This window comes from Cheilinus undulatus, linkage group 22 (genome assembly GCF_018320785.1).
Source record: "Cheilinus undulatus linkage group 22, ASM1832078v1, whole genome shotgun sequence".
Classification (NCBI taxonomy): domain Eukaryota; kingdom Metazoa; phylum Chordata; class Actinopteri; order Labriformes; family Labridae; genus Cheilinus; species Cheilinus undulatus.
Window position 1 is genome coordinate 2,595,159 of NC_054886.1, and position 16,435 is coordinate 2,611,593.

The window sequence follows — 16,435 nt, forward strand, 5'->3', positions numbered from 1 at the left end:
ACTTATGTACATACTTACTTAATTTACTTACTTACTTTACTTATTTACTTACTAACTCACTTAATTGCTCACTTACTTCCTTACTTACTGACTTGCTTGCTTACTTACTTACTTAAGTACTTACTTACGTACTTGCTTACTTATTTTTTTTTCTATTTATCACGAAGAACATAACACTTACAATACACAAATAAGCAAACAACAAACAAAAAACCACAAAACATAACAGCACAAACAAACTGTGTCATAATGTGACAAAACACACAAACCACATCAAACAGATCACAATAAACCCTAACAGCAGACAAACACTGATAATATACTATAGACAACAACAAAAACAACAGAGGGTCAGAAAGTCAAATACTTAAGGATCCATCTTGGAATTTATTTAAGTATGACAAAAAAAATCGTCGAAATAATAATAATATTAGTAATAATAATAATAATAATAAGAAGAAGAAGAAGAAGAAGAAGAATAACAACAATAACAACAACAGAGCATTTTCAATCAGGCAGCACGAATTCAATTACCACCCTTTGGCTTCAATAAACTTCTTCCATCTCTCTCTAGATATCCTTTGTTGTTAGTAAAATATCTTTATGGCATAAACTAGTGTTTTAAGAAGGTCTTAAATCTGTTGATGTTTACAGATTCAACTCTAGTCACTTTATGATTTTTCCCCATAATAAGATTAAATTTATAATATAGGACTTTTTTTTCTGTAATGTCCCCAAAGTACTTGCTTACTTATTTACTTACTAGGTTACGTACTTATGAACTAATGTACTTACTTACTTACATACTTAAATACTTACTTATGTATTTACTTATGTACTTATTTGCTTACTTGCTTATTTACTCACGTATTGACTTAGTTTCATACTTACTTACTTGCTTACTTGCATACTTACTTACCAAAAAAAGAAGGTATAAAAAGGTCAGGACCTGAAGTGTAAGCCCTGGATTACTGAAGGTCTACTAAGATCTTCTATTAAAACAATAAGTTGTACAGAAAAATTATTATCAGTCCAACCCTATTAAATATTGATCTTTCCAAAAATATAGGAACCATTTAACTACATTACAAGAAATTGCTAAAAATAACCATTTTTCAGGACAATTTGAACAATCTTGTAATGATATAAAAACAACATGGAACCTCATTAATGAATTATTACTTTCTTACGTACCTACTTACTTACATACTTACTTATTTACTTGCCTACTGACTTACTCATGTAGTAACATACTTACTTACCTACTTACTCACATAGTAACGTACTTACTTACATGCTTACCTACTTACTTACTTGCATTCTAACATACTTATTTCTTATTTACCTACTAACTCACATAGTAAAAAATTTACTTACTTGTGTACTAACATACTTACTTGCTTCCTAACATACTTACTTACTTACTGACCTACTTACTCATGTAGTAACATACTTACTAACTTGCTTACCTACTTACTTACTTGCATCCTAACATACTTACTTACTTACCTTCTTCCTCACGTTGTAACATACTTACTTACTTGCTTGTCTACTTACTTACTTGAGTCCTAACATACGTACTTACTTACCTTCTTCCTCACGTTGTAACATACTTACTTACTTGCTTACCTACTTACTTACTTGCGTCCTAACATACTTTCTTACTTGCTTACCTACTTACTTACTTGCGTCCTAACATACTTTCTTACTTACCGACTTGTGTACTTAGATACCTACTTATTTACCTACTTACTTACTTGCTTACTTACTTACTTACCTACCACTTACTTACGTAGTAACGTACTTACGTACTTACTTACTGACCTACTTACTTACTTGCTTACCTACATACTTGCTTACTTGCTTACTTACCTACTTAGTATATTACAAAAACATAAGTTGTATAGAAAAAGTATTACCAGTCCAACCCTATTAAATACTGACGTTTACAGAATTTGCTAAACCTCTGTACATCAAAAATCACTTCAATTAATGGTTTGTCAAAATTGGTACAGTTTTGGCAAGGAATATAAAAAATACAGACAACTCCCCCCTTATAAATATCCCAGAGCAGTATTCTCCTATCAGTATATTTGACCCTCCCACCTATAGTAAAGTACAGGACATTATTATAAAAATGAAAGATTCTGCTGTAGGTCATGATAAAATAAGGCCAAGCATGGTTACGTTTGTAGCTTCTTCTACGTTCAGCCCTTGATCCACGTTTTATCCTTATCACTCAGACAAGAGTGAGCTTAAAGTAGCTAAAGTCACACTATTCAAATCAGGTGACCCCAGCAATTTCACCAACTACCGCCCTATTTCTGTTTAGGTTCTTGAGAAACTAGTGTATTCAAAAATTCAAAACTCTTGAATGAAAACAATATACTTTATAGTCATCAGTATGGTTTACAGAAAAAAAATGTCAATGGAAATGGTCCTTTTACAGCTTGTCCATAAAATCTCTTCAGATATAGACAATAAAAAAGACCCTCTTGGCATATTTTTAGACCTCTCAAAAGCTTTCAACACAGTTGATCATAATATCCTTATTGCTAAATTACAGATATACGGCTTTCATGATGTCTCGTTAAAATGGCTGGTGAGCTACTTAAAGGATAGAGATCAGTGTGTATCTGTTAGTGGGGAAAAATCAAATGGAGCCAAGCTACTGTACGGAGTACCTCAAGGATCAATCCTTGGCCCTCTTTTATTTCTAATATACATAAATGACCTGCCTAAGCTCTGTAATAAGGCTCTACCCCTTTTATTTGCTGATGACACATGTCTTATTACTTCTCATGAAAACTTTGCCACACTGATTGGAGAAGCAAATGAGGAGCTGGCCTCTACTTCTGAGAGATTTAAAATCAACAAACTTTCTCCAAATATAAATAATTATATTTTGTAATCAAAATACAAAAATTGCAAAACAATTGGCTAAAATCCTCATACACAATATTGAAACAACTCAAGTTCAGAATATCAAATTCTTGGGGGTCATAGTGGGAAAAAAAATTAAAATTGAAGCATCATATTGATTTTGTGTGCAAAAAAACAATGAAGTCCACTGGTATTTTCAGTTGAGTTGGTTCACTCTTGTATTTTAACCTTTTATTGTGGTTTAATTTATCCATATATTTTGTACTGTAATGCTGTGTTGGCAGACAACTGTCACACTTTTTTACAGAAGATTTTGTTAATCCAGAAGAAATTTTTTAGATGGATTAGTTTTACTAAAAGATGCAACTCATCTGCTCCTCTTTTTATTAAATACACACTCATCAATTTCTAGTTTGAACAAATTTCAAACCTGTGTGTTTATGTACAAATATGTCACTTGAATCAAAGATCTACCCAGCACTTTTCGAAATTTTTTCAAGTCCACCTCAGAGATTCATTCATAATATACAGACATTCTAAGGACTTTCACCTTCCTGAGGGAAATGTTCAACCACTCAAATGTACTGAATAAAAAGATGTTGCTGTTTAGGTGAAACAAAACACGACTGAAAGGGAGAGAAATAGTTGAGATCTTTGGGAAACAACCTAAATTTACTCCTTATTATGGGAAAATGGCGTTAAAAATATATATATATATATACATGTCTCCACTCAGAGCCACTGAAAAACAGCTCAATAACACACTTTTACAGTCCTGACCCACCAGTTGATAACCACTGGTCTACATGTGGTCTAGGTTGATTGTGTCGGTGTTGATGGTGTCATTGTTCTCCTTTCTGCAACAGCACACAGAGGTCCAAAGCTTCCTAAAGGTCTCTTTTTTGATGAAAACATACAGAAGTAAGTCCGCAAGTGGGCTCAGCTTTACAAACAAGTGGGACAGGACATTTAGAGTGAAATCATAGAAGTATGTTCCTGCAGTGAGCAAAATAATGTAAGGCAGGAACAGCAGAGTATAAATCAGCAGCACCAGGACTAAGATTGCCACGATTCTCCGTTTTTCATCAGAGGGGACTGAGACAGAAGTAGAGAGAGCTCTGAGGGTCCCAACCAGGAAGAAGATGAACAGTGGGAAGGGAATGATGATGAAGATGGAGACAACCATGTTTGCAACAAACTCAGTAACCCAGGGGACCACAGTGAAACTCAAGACAAGAGATATGATCCAGACTACAACACAGACCCCCACAGAGATCCTGATGGTTCGTCTGAAGCGGTACCACAGTGGGTGGGCGATGACCAAATATCTGCAAAACAAGATGGACGTATTATCTCTGAAAAGATGCACAATACTACAGAAATATTATATTTAATACTATTTAAATAGATAGTTACCTTTCCAGTGAAATACACACCATGAAGCCAACACTAGTTAATACGCCAAATGTGTAAGTATAGTTCACTCGCTGTATCATCACTTCCTCAGGTTCAGACTCCCAAATGATCAGACAGCAGAGCTGAATGAGGTCAGATATGAAAAGGTTGATGATGTAGACTGGAGCCACCTGACCATTCTTTACCTGAGGAAAATATAGAAACAGAAACAGAAGAGAAGAAGTTCTAAACACGTTCTGTAGTCCTCTATCCACCACGGCCCAATCAGCAGTCCCAAACCTTGGAGCATATTATTACCCCCACCAAGGAGGTTATGTGATCTGGTGGGTTTGTTAGTTTGTTAGCAACATAACTCAAAAAATTGTGGACGGATTTTGATGAAATATTCAGGACATGTTAGAAATGGCATGAGGAAGAACTGATTAGATTTTGGGACAGATTCAGATCACCATCTGGATTCAGGAATTTTTGAAAGGATTCTGTACTATTGGGAGATAGGGCTAATGGCAGAGGTCTGCACTGTTACCACTTTACACCTGGAGATAGCGGACATGAGTAACTTCAACCCCAGTAGCATTTTGGGTGTGTCTCTATTCAAAGTTTTGGAGTTTATAGAGTTTGAAAGACGCACGCCCGGTCGAGGAGACGAGTTGGAGTATAACAGAGAGAAAGAGCGAATTGTAATGACAATACTCACAATCCTGGAAGCAATAGAGGAATATTCTCCCTCTGCCATGACTTCCAGTCATCCAGTGAGACCATAGGTGAGACTGTCAGTGCATCTGTTGGCACCAGCAGGCAATGCTTCAACCATGACAGTCCACCCATGGCGAAGCCAACGCTTTGCCTCACCATGTTTCCACCCCACAGGGGAGAGAGTGATTGGCGGATGCCATGGTAGGGGGGGCACATGGGGATGGATCCAGGAATTTTTTAAAGGATTCTTCACTATTGGGAGACAGGGCTTATGGCAGAGGTTTGCGCTTTCTGAGTGCTTTTCTAGTTGACTTTATAAAATGTCCCTCATTATCTTAAATCAGCATGTAAACAGTAGGAATGTCTAGCCCATGATCCTTCTCTGGCCATAATAATGAAATAAACCCACAAGAATGAGTCCTACCTGCATACAGGTAGACAGTGCCTTCAAAATATATTTGACCCCTTCCTGATTTCTGCTTTTTTTGGTTGTAAATATTTGTTACACTGAAATGCTTCAGATCATCAAAGATATGTTTAAATAATTTACATTTAAAAAAAAAAAAATAATAAAGTCATAATACACATACCTGAGAGTAAAGAGCATAGATGGCCACGAGTAACAAAGGGAGACCGATACCAGCGATGATGTATGTCACTACATGCAAGATGAATTCGATGTTTTCATAATCCTCATGCAGGGAGCCATTATGGTTGACGTTAATGCTTTCATTCAGGAGGGTGGTGTTAACAGAGATGTTTGCCATTCTTCAGAGTGAAACCTGAAATCACAGAGATCAAGCTTTAGACAAAAAACATTGCATGACTACAACCATTTTTAAAATCAAAGTTCCTGTGAAGTGATAAAAAAAAATCTTTATGTTTGTTATATGACAGGCTACTGTGTTATGGACCATCAGGCCAAATTTCAGTCATGAGAAACATCTCTAAAGTTATAAAATTAAGGTTCAAAATCATTAACGTTCCTCCAATCATCTTTTCCAGAATTCTTGGAAAAGTCCTGCCCTTTCCAAACTCTTTCTATGACAGCTGTCCCAGCTAAATGTGAAGTATGGCAAATTTTTCATGGGTGCAACCCACATACTCAGCTCTGCTTCTCATCCCACAAACACATGTTCCTTACAAATGTGGCTCCATTTAAAAGGGAAATAAAAAAATAATTTTCATTTCATCACCTTCCTAAAATAATGGTCTAACTTACTTGAAGTTATTATTTTAGTCATCAAAGATCTTTTTTAGCAGGTCTTATGCCCTGTTCATATGGGACTAGTATTAGCCATGGACCTCTGGTCATTTGTAATAATCATGCAGGACGTCTGTGATCTTACTCCACTATGAAATCAACCATGTCTGTAATTTGTGGAGTAAAATTTCCAGAGCAAATGACCGACCATATTTCAGCACACAGAGGTCCACAGGTGAAACTTATCCTGTATGAATGATCATCTCTGTGATTTAAGGGAGGAATTTTATTTTATTTTTATTTTTTTTTACAGTCCATGCAGCTTTTCATGCTCTTTATATGATTGAAATAAATCATAGAAAGTGTGTAGGAGATTGCTAACAATGTGTGAACAGCATTTGAATCATGGAGGAGGATGCTGATACTGAGAGATACTCAAACAATCCTGCAGGCTATCACAGAGACACGCTTGGATTTATATTCATAATATTTACAAGTTATCAAAAAGTGTCTAACATCTAAATCCTTTAAATAGTATTTGTAATAAGATGACAGTTCAGAGATGTTTCAGTGAGCAGATCTTACCTGGATGAAGTCTCTTCACTGATGTCTGATGTTTCTCTGCATCCAAACTGTCTTTGCTGATTATGGTCAGTGGTCACATTCACTCATGATACAGCCCTGCTCTTTCAAGGAAGTCAGAAAAAATGAGTCATGCATGATTTTGTGCCAACTGTGAAAGAAAGAAACTAGCATCATCACAAACTGTGTTGAATAAGGAAGCAGAGACCTTCCATGGAGATAGTTGATTTCATTGTGGTTTCCTCTTTTGTAGATTCACTGGTACTGTGTGTGTGTGTTCTGACACACACACAGTGCCAGTGCTTGCAGCGTGAATAAAATCACCTTCTCAAATTCAGTAGGGCAGCATTTTATTCTGATTTAATTTTATCCAATCATTCTAATCCCTGAGTTTTATTCAAGGTGTTAGAGTCCATCACCAGCCCCTCCCCTGCACATTTTACTGATGATTCTCAGGATTTATGTGACTTTTAACAACAAAGTCAGGGACATCAGGGAAAATATCACGCTTTCAGCCCATATTTTGGCATCCTTGGCAGCAATAGCTGAAATCAAGCGTTTGTGATAACTGGTGATGAGTCTTTCTCATCACTGTGGAGACATTTTGACCCACTCTTTTCACAGAATTGCTTTAACTCAGCCATATTGGAGGGTTTTCCAGCATGAACTGCCGTTAAAGGTCACACCACAGCATCTCAGTTGGATTTAAGTCCGGACCCTGACTTGGCCACTCCAAAACCTTAATTTTAGTTTTTCCTGAGCTGTTCAGTGGTGGACTTGCAGGTGTATTTCTGGTTGTTGTCCTGCTGCATAACCCAAGAGCACTTGAGCTTGTCATTGTTCCATCAATCACAGCAAGTGGTCCAGGTCCTGAAGCAGCCAAGCAGCCCCAGACCATCACACTGCCACCACTATGTTTGACTGTTGGCCTGATGTTCATTTTATCAAATACTGTCTTTTTTTTACTCCAGATGTAATGGATTCAAACCTTCCAGAAAGTTCAACTTTTGTCTCATCAGTCCACAGAATATTTGGCCTGGGTGTGGCCAGTGAAATTAAATGCAGCTTTCCAAAAACTGTGGTTAATCACAATTAACTCATGATTTAACAAGGGGGCAATTACTTTTTACAGAGGGCCAGAGAGGTTTGAACCCCCCCTTAAAAAATTAAATAATCTTTCAAACACTGCATTTTCCATTTACTTGGGTTGTCTTTGTGAAATATAAAAATTGGGTTGATGATCCGAAACATTTAAGTGTGATAAATACGCAAAAAACTCAGGAATCAGAATGGGGCAAATACTTTTTCACACCACTGTATCGTAGCATCTCCTTCACCAAGTATCAATTTTTTCAAACTAATTGCTGATATCAGCTGAAGTCTATGACAATGGAAAAAAATCAATAGCTTGTAAATTGTTTGTCCAGTGAGGTCAGCAGAGGTGAAGGTCATAGAGCAGGAGAAAGTTAGTACAACAAACATGGCAGCAGCAGGAGAGGACATTAGGAATGCAGGCAGGGCATAAATGAGATGGACATGTACATGAGGCTTGCGAGAAGTGCTACATGAAATAAAACACTGCGGAAATACGACAAACATGAGAGCAAGGCTAATGCTAAACCAGCTAAACAGTTGAAAAAATGGTATAGATCAGAATATATGGCAATATATGGTATCACAATATTCACTGTATTGCAAAATGTTTAAAATTGCAATAATATCAAATTGTGACCCAAGTATCCTGATAATATCGTATCGTGGGGCAACGCGTGATTCCCACACCTAATATATATATATATATATATATATATATATATATATATATATATATATATATATCAGCTAAATGAAGCTAATTCAAAGGTTGTCTTACCTCCAGGCAGGTGCAGGTCGAAGAGAGGTCTGCTGAAGGCCATTTCCAGACGTTCACTGAAGAGTTAAATATCCACGGTCCGAGATGTTTGTAGAAGTTTCTAGAAGTTGTCTCAGTGCTCTCCAAAAGTTAGCTTCACAAGTTAGCTTACCAGCTCAGATTAGCATGTCTACCGCTCAGTTTTAGTGCAAAAGGGGAGAGTAGAAGGTTCCAGGGCCTCATATACCCTCGGGTCGTTTCCATGACAATAAATGACGTGTGTGCTCTTAAGCTCATATACACACGGAGAAACATGTATTTTCATACTCCTCAACTATGATCTTTGTTATATTTTTCCCTTTTTTGCCTTACTTAGCCTATATTTGTTAGTAAGTCTTTACAGGTAGCTCTTCTTTTAAATTTACCTTTCATATTAGCGTTACTACGGTGGCCCTGAAGGCCAACAGGATCAATATTTCAAAAGTGCAAAATAAATTTCACAAAACACAAAAATATTTCACTAAACAAAAATATTGCACAAAAAACAAAAATATTGTAATATAATATATATATATATATATATATATATGCTACAGGTTCTCAACCTTTTCAGCCTGCGCCCCCCAAAATAGAGGTCCCAGGACCCCAGAGATCCCAGATGTACCTGAGGGTGTTTGAACACAGACATGGCCCAGATAACTGGGGACCATGGAGGCCAGAAAAATCATGGTCCATCATGAAGTTAAGCTGTGAAGACAACATTTTATATTTAACCTGAATAATTAGTCTGTGCTGGAGTATAGCCTCCTAAGAAATGTAAATCCCTTCTCCTCAGAATAAAAAAGGGTTAAAATTGTGAAAAATTTCAGAGAAAAGGTGGGGAAATGGGATTTAAGGATTTTTAAAAGTAGAATAAAAGGGTTTAAATGGCAAAAACGGGAACAAAAAAGTAGTAAAGGGGGTTAAAAGAACAGGAATATTGGCTTCAAAGTGGCTTAAAGGTGGTGAAATGGGTTTAAATACCAGCAAAAATGGGCATAAAAAAAGGGAAATGTGGATAAAATAAATAAAACTGGGCATGAAAAGTGGTGAAAATGTGTTAATAATGAGAATAATGGTTCAACAGAAGCAGCAATTGGCAGAAAGTGACAAGAATTGATTAAGAAATGACAAAAAGTGGTAATAAAAGGTGGAGTGGGTAGAAAAGCAAATAAAATGGCTTAAAAGAAGAAGTGGGTAGAATAGTGGTGAAATGGGTTTAAAGTGTCATAATTTGGTGGGAAAAAGTGATGAAAAGCTAAAAATGTGGCAAGATTGATGAGAAGTGGTAAGAATGGGTAAAAACTGATTAAAGTGGTGAATAAAAGTGGGTAAAACTGAGTGGGAAAGTTTTTAAAGGTGTCAAAAAAAAACACTTTCAAGTATATCTCAAAATATTTTGAAGTTACTGATTTAAATCATGTGACCAGTATAATAAAGATTTATCATGTAATGACTGGTTTTCATATCATTCCTCCCTGTTCACCAACTGTTGTTATTAACTCTATCACTGAAGTCACATTAATAAGACAGTTAACCCTTTAGTCTAAAGAAGGACACGAAACCTGGAGGAGAACGGTCCAGGAGTGAAACAGAGGAACCAGAGAGAGGACCAGTTGACCCTTTAGTCTAAAGAAGGACACGAAACCTGGAGGGGAACGGTCCAGGAGTGAAACAGAGGAACCAGAGAGAGGACCAGTTATAGTCAGACAGCATAATTTCCCTGTACAGACGTTACAGACTTCCTCAGGGCTCTTCAGCCTCTTTATCTGACCCAGGTCAGTGCTCCCAAACATTCTTTTACTCGGTATTCCCAGTTTCTAATCCAATCCCAGTGCTTAGATATTAAACATTAAACAAAAGTAGACAAAAGTGGAGAGTGATTCTATGAAATCAGCTCAGAGACGAGCAAGAAACGAGCATTTTGAAGACTGTTTGAGCCATTGTTTTATCAAATGTTTGTAGAATAATGTTTTGGAGCTCTGCATGTGTCTATCCAGGCGTACTGGGCGTGTCGTCTTTACTGATAGTTACAGACTTCATTTTCAGCTGATTTAGGCTACAGGCAACATGAAGCTATGCTAAGTAGAGCCTGCTGCCAGTGATGTCATTTAGAAAGGTCATGTGACTAAAAAACAACTAATCTATCCATGTTTAAAGTGACATTTTACTAGAAGACTTCAGATTCTCCTCCACAGAGAAAGGAGATGGACTGTTTGGTAGAATCAGTTTTAGTAGCTGTATTTGTAAAATAGCTGTTGCTCCTTTTCAATCCTCTTTCCTACACATCAGCAAACATCCACTCAATAAGACCACAGCGTCTGATTTATTGATGAGAACATTTCAAAGTTTATCAGGTCAGTGTAACTGGAGTGTTTTAAATCAACAAGACATGTTGATTGAGTATTTTAATTAAAGGTAAGCCTGAAGTTTACTAGAACACCATTTTGATTCTAAGCTGACATTTATTAAATGATCCTGGTCTATGAGAGTAATCAGCTGAATGTGAAGATCCTAAATCAAACTTTAAATCTAACTGGATGGCATGGTGTTTGGTCATTTTAAGATCATTTCTTTTTTCTTTATTAAATCATGTTGAAATGTGGGGCTACCTATTTCCCCACACTCCTGTTTCCCCTTGATTCTGCAGTAAAGTCATTCTGCCACTAGATGGAGACAAAGAACAGCTGCTTGGTGAAGTCAGAGCAGATTCTGCAGGCCATTTCACACACAGAGAAACAAATGAGATCAATATGTGTGTGAATCTGTGTTGTTGAGTGCACAGACGTATGCCAGACTGATTCATTTAAAAACAGAATCATGAAAACCCCTCCCATAGGCTTTAAGCTAACAGGATATTTGGCGTTGGCTATTAGAACTTCGAAGGATGACATATCCATCAACTAAACAAAGGTTCACTCACTCATGTTATGTCTCTCTGAGTTCAAAGGGGTTGAGGTCAGGACTGCTGGCAGGACATCCCATCCTCTGCACTCCCAAACTCTGGAGGTAGTCTCTGATAAACCCTGCTCTGTGGGGGCCAGCCCCATCATAGAGGAGTTCAGTCCCAGACTGTGGAGATATGGGATCAGGGCCGGTCCAAGCTTACCTGGGGTCCTAAGCAAAGTTTGACTGAGGGCCCCTCATCCAATGATCACTGTAACTGATGCAGTCAATGCTAGATAATCTGCACATATGCAACTAATCTAAACCCCAGTGGAGAAACATGAGGTAACAGAACTTGAGATTTTGTTCATTTTATTTCAAACCACATTATAGATATTGAGAGAAATTCAACATATAATGTTGCGTACATTACTTTAGTTAAAGCTGAAGTGATCTGTCTCAGTTAAATGTTTAAATGAGTTAAACTAGACTCATGTATCTGACCAGTGTGTATGAACTGTCTATTTAGTCCACTGATGATCATCCCTGTACATAATGGTAGTGACTATTAGATCCACACTCTGGGCCCACTGGCATGCATGCAGTAAACTGAGCTGTGAGCTGGACTGTTGTGGATCTGGAGAGGACTGTGATTGTCTCTGGGAGATCAGGAAGTCCTCCACTCCTCTGTCTCTGCTGGGATGTTCTGGGTTTTACCTTTCTGCACACAGATGAAGAAAGTTTCCTGTCTCCCCTCTCTGTTCTGGACTGTCTGTTAGGAGACGGCTGTGTTGGAGCCCCTTAAGGTCCTGAAGTCTGTAGGAGTGGACACTTGTGAAGGAGATGGACTTCTTCCTCTTTTTCTCCTCTGTCAGTCATTCTTCTGGAGACCCTCCTCATCAGCATGCATCCAAACTAAAAAATAAAATCAATCTTTTTAATGTGTTAATGGTAAAAACTTACATTTATGTACAAAACACAGAAATCAGGGCTGGAAAGTAACTAATTACATTTACTCTAGTTATTGTAATGGAGTAGCTTTTTGGTGTACTTGTACTTTTACTGAAGTATATTTTTAGGGAAATATTGTACTTCACTACATTTTAAAAAGCTTTAAGTAAAAAATAACACTAAAAGCCAAAATTAGAAGATTCTAGTCTTTTGCCAATGAGAAAATGAGCAGAAGTTTGACTTTCACAGCACATGATGGTCAGCAGAGAGAGAATGATTCCACATTTCATCCTCAAACAGCTGCTGCATTTGACTTTAGGTTAATTCTCACCTTAAAACAACCTGGTTAGAGATTCATATTCTCTTGTAGTTATTTCACATTAAGAAAAGATCAGATTTTACTGTAAAACCTCCTCAGGTATCCAAAATAGATACTCAGGACTTTGAGTAAATTTTAAATGACTTACTTTTGACTTTTACTTGAGTAGATTTACAGATTACTACTTTGATTTCTACTGAAGTACATTTTATCCCTCCTATAGTCAGATATTACACAGAGACTTGATGCAAGCTTGGTTTTCTTCATTAAACGCTAAATTAACAGGCTAAAGATCTACAAAGTCCCATCATTCCTCTATAATCATGTAAATCTGGATAAATTCATGAAACCGTGTCTTACCTGTGATCGTATTTATCTATCCCTGTGGTCTGCAGATGCTGTCTGTGTGCAGGAGGGCATGACGAGTCTGCTAACTTTGATCCTCTTTATGTCCTTTCTCCCGGTCCGTACTAAAACAGTTAGACCCTACACAGCTCAGCTTCCTGCTAAGAAGAGACTAAACTGTGTGTTGTGTCCCGATTCAGATTTCATGCTCAGTTATAAAGACATTTCTCTATGATGAGAGCAATCTTACAGATTTATTTTATTTAACTTTCATTTTGCTAGGTTAGTCCTGTTGAGACCTCTTTTTAAGGGAGGCCTGACCAAGAAAGGCAGCAATCCACAGTTTGAACAACCAGTCCACCTGAACACATACAGGACACATTAAATGATAAAAGACAATAATAAATCATCAACTAAAACAGGCACATCTGGAAACTTTGGATTCATCAGTCTTCACTGGGCATTTAGACACATTCAGAGTTTTTTTACTTTAAATTCAGTCTGCAGATTTCAGTTTATGACCACGATCTGAACCATGTAATGAGAGCTGGAGGATTTAAACACCTAGTCCTGATCAAACAAAGGCAGTCCAGACCACAGAGTCACTTCCTGTTGACATGAAAAATAATCATGTGTAAAAACATTCAGTTGGTTCTAGTTTGGTAGCAATGAGGGGTTAAATAAGTCAGGATGAACCTCGGCACACACACATGTCAGCATATGTGGCAGACAGTCCATTAAACACCACTGAGGAGAGTTTCTGTTATCTAGACCAGTGGTTCTCAACCTTGGGGTCGGGACCCTATTGGGGGTCGCGAGACACTGACAGGGGGTCTCTGGATGCCTTAACTCATTGAGTGCCAATGACGTATATATACGTCAAAGTGTTTTTTTGGCGGCTGGCACAAGGGGGCGTGCTCACGCCTCCTGTGAGTAATTTTGGGGCTTCTGGGATACGTAGTCAGAACACTACAGTCGGAAGTGATGGTAGATCAAACATCAGAGGTGGAGACCCTGGGGTCAAAGAGCAGAGCGATCATTACGGAGGTAATCTAAGCTAAAAGTTCTAACTTAGATGCTGGAAGAAACTTTAAACTTTTGCCTGAGAAATCACTTACTCACTGAAACCGACACTGAACTTAACGACAGCAAATCCAGGGATCAGCGCTTTCGTTGATCTGCCTCGGCCGGCCGGAGGTCTCCCCATGTGTCGGACAAATAAGGCAGCCTCTCGCCAGCTGGTGCATACAACGACAAACAGAAGAGGATGTGGGTGTATAGGGAGGTCACGTGGAGGCCGTCCAGTTCCAGAGTGTGAATGGCATGACAGTGACTGGAAGCATTGTTATTTATTTTACAATAAAATAACATTTGTAATACAATTTTCAGATGTCTTTTATGTCATTGAAGGCAAAAAAATAAAATTCAAATCATTGTTCTTCTTGACAGACTCTCTTTCACAAAAGTGCATTTTTCTCAGCTTTCTAGAAAAAAAGTGGTCTTTTTGGTGAAACTAGCCTCTATTCAACTTAAGATAAATCAAGAACAGAACAAGCTACAAACAACTGTTTTTTTCCATGATGAAATAGAGAGTTTCTTCTTTCATTTGAGCTATTTGGTGTTTGCAGAATCATGGTACAAAATATTCTGTGGGTCTTGAAAGTTGACTCAAAATGGCCAAAAACGCTGGCACAAGCCACTTTCCATTCTATAAAAGGGCTGGCACTCAATGAGTTAAAAGACTAGGAATATTTTTTTAAATTACACTGTTGCCACTTAAAACCAATTTTGCCAGATTTCAAACCATTGTCATCACTTTTTTTTCCCACCAATTTTGCCAACTTTAACACATTTTTCCCACTTAAAACCCATTTCTTGCCAGTTTTAAACCCTTTCCACCACTTTTTTTGCCACTACTAAACCAAATCTTGCCACTCTGCCTGTTTTTGGCTCTGCTGTCCCATTATTGCCACTATTAACCCCTCATTAGCACTTTTTACGCCACATTTCATAACTTCATATGCAAATTTTTGCCAGTTTCTGCCTTAGCCAACCCTTTTTTGCCAGTTTATATCAATTTTTCATCCCATTTCACCAAATTTCTACCCATTTTTGCTACTTTAACACAATTTCAGCCACTTTTTTTAATCCCCTTTTACCACTTATTATGCCTCATTTTGCCACTTAAACCCATTTTTGCCATTTTTGGTTATTTTTTTGTCACTTTTATCTAAATTTCCAATTTCCAATCCAATGTCACCACCTTTCCCACAATTTCTTGCCATTATTAACCCATTTTAGCTATTTTTAATGTATTTTAATTCTGTTTTAAATTAACATTTTTAAGAGGGCTACTTACTGCACAAATGAAATAAAAAGATATTTGTTTCTTTAACAAGAGTGGTTAGGATTCAGGTTATAAATAAAATACTACAGCTTAACTTTACAATGGACCATGATTTTCCTGGCCCCCATTTTTCCCCCCGAATGGGCGCCCCTGTCTCCACATAACTATTCCAAATTGTGCATGGCTGTGTTCAGCCACCCTCAGGTACAATGGGGGTCCTCGGTCTGTGGCATCTTTATTTTGGGGGTTGCGGGCTGAAAAGGTTGAGAACCCCTGATCTAGAGAGCAGTTCTTTGTGGCCCACTCAGAGAGAGAAGGTAAGAAAAAGTCATGTTAATGAAGAGCAGACTATGACTGCGTTTATCCCGGTTATGGATCTGCAGAAAAAAAAGAGACTGAGAGGATGGCAAGGATTGAAAGGGAGATCTCAAATAAATAAGCTTAATATTACTTGATATTACAAATTATTATCACTATTAGGCGATTAGAATTATTATTATTAAACACTACCAAAGTTTGGCAGAGACACCAAGAAAGACTGAAGCAACCAAGCAGCAACCTCCAGTCCTGAAAAATGAGGCCAATGCGAATTGCAAACAATTGCAATACCGTGACTGTCCACTTGAGGCTGGCTGCAGGAACACCGGAAGTCCTGTCTGCACACGTTAAACAGCAGGTTTTTACACTAGAAATAACCTGGTTTACAGCCTGGTTAAAAAAAAACAAACGTGTCTCATTAGCTAGTGTCTTATTGTGCTCTCACTGTACGGGGGGTGAATTTTTTTGTACCACAATCATTTGGATTTTATTTAGGATAAACATCACTTCACGCTGATTGGCATGTCTCATTTGATTGACAGAGAGCTCAACAGGCAGAGGCTACGTTCTTGTCTACCAGAATGCTAGCTAGCTAGC

The 16,435-nt window shown here is 37.6% G+C and overlaps 1 protein-coding gene across 1 annotated transcript; it reads right to left on the reverse strand.

Moving 5' to 3' along the window:
• Window positions 1–3,615: 3,615 nt before the first annotated feature.
• Window positions 3,616–6,848, reverse strand: LOC121504942 (ovarian cancer G-protein coupled receptor 1-like). Its single transcript, XM_041780061.1, has 4 exons — window positions 6,785–6,848; window positions 5,586–5,777; window positions 4,300–4,484; window positions 3,616–4,211 (listed from the first exon to the last, which is right to left on the reverse strand). The coding sequence occupies exons 2-4, from the start codon at window positions 5,760–5,762 to the stop codon at window positions 3,686–3,688; spliced, it is 888 nt and encodes a 295-aa protein (XP_041635995.1). The 5' UTR covers window positions 5,763–5,777; window positions 6,785–6,848; the 3' UTR covers window positions 3,616–3,685.
• Between the last annotated feature and the right edge of the window lie 9,587 nt (window positions 6,849–16,435).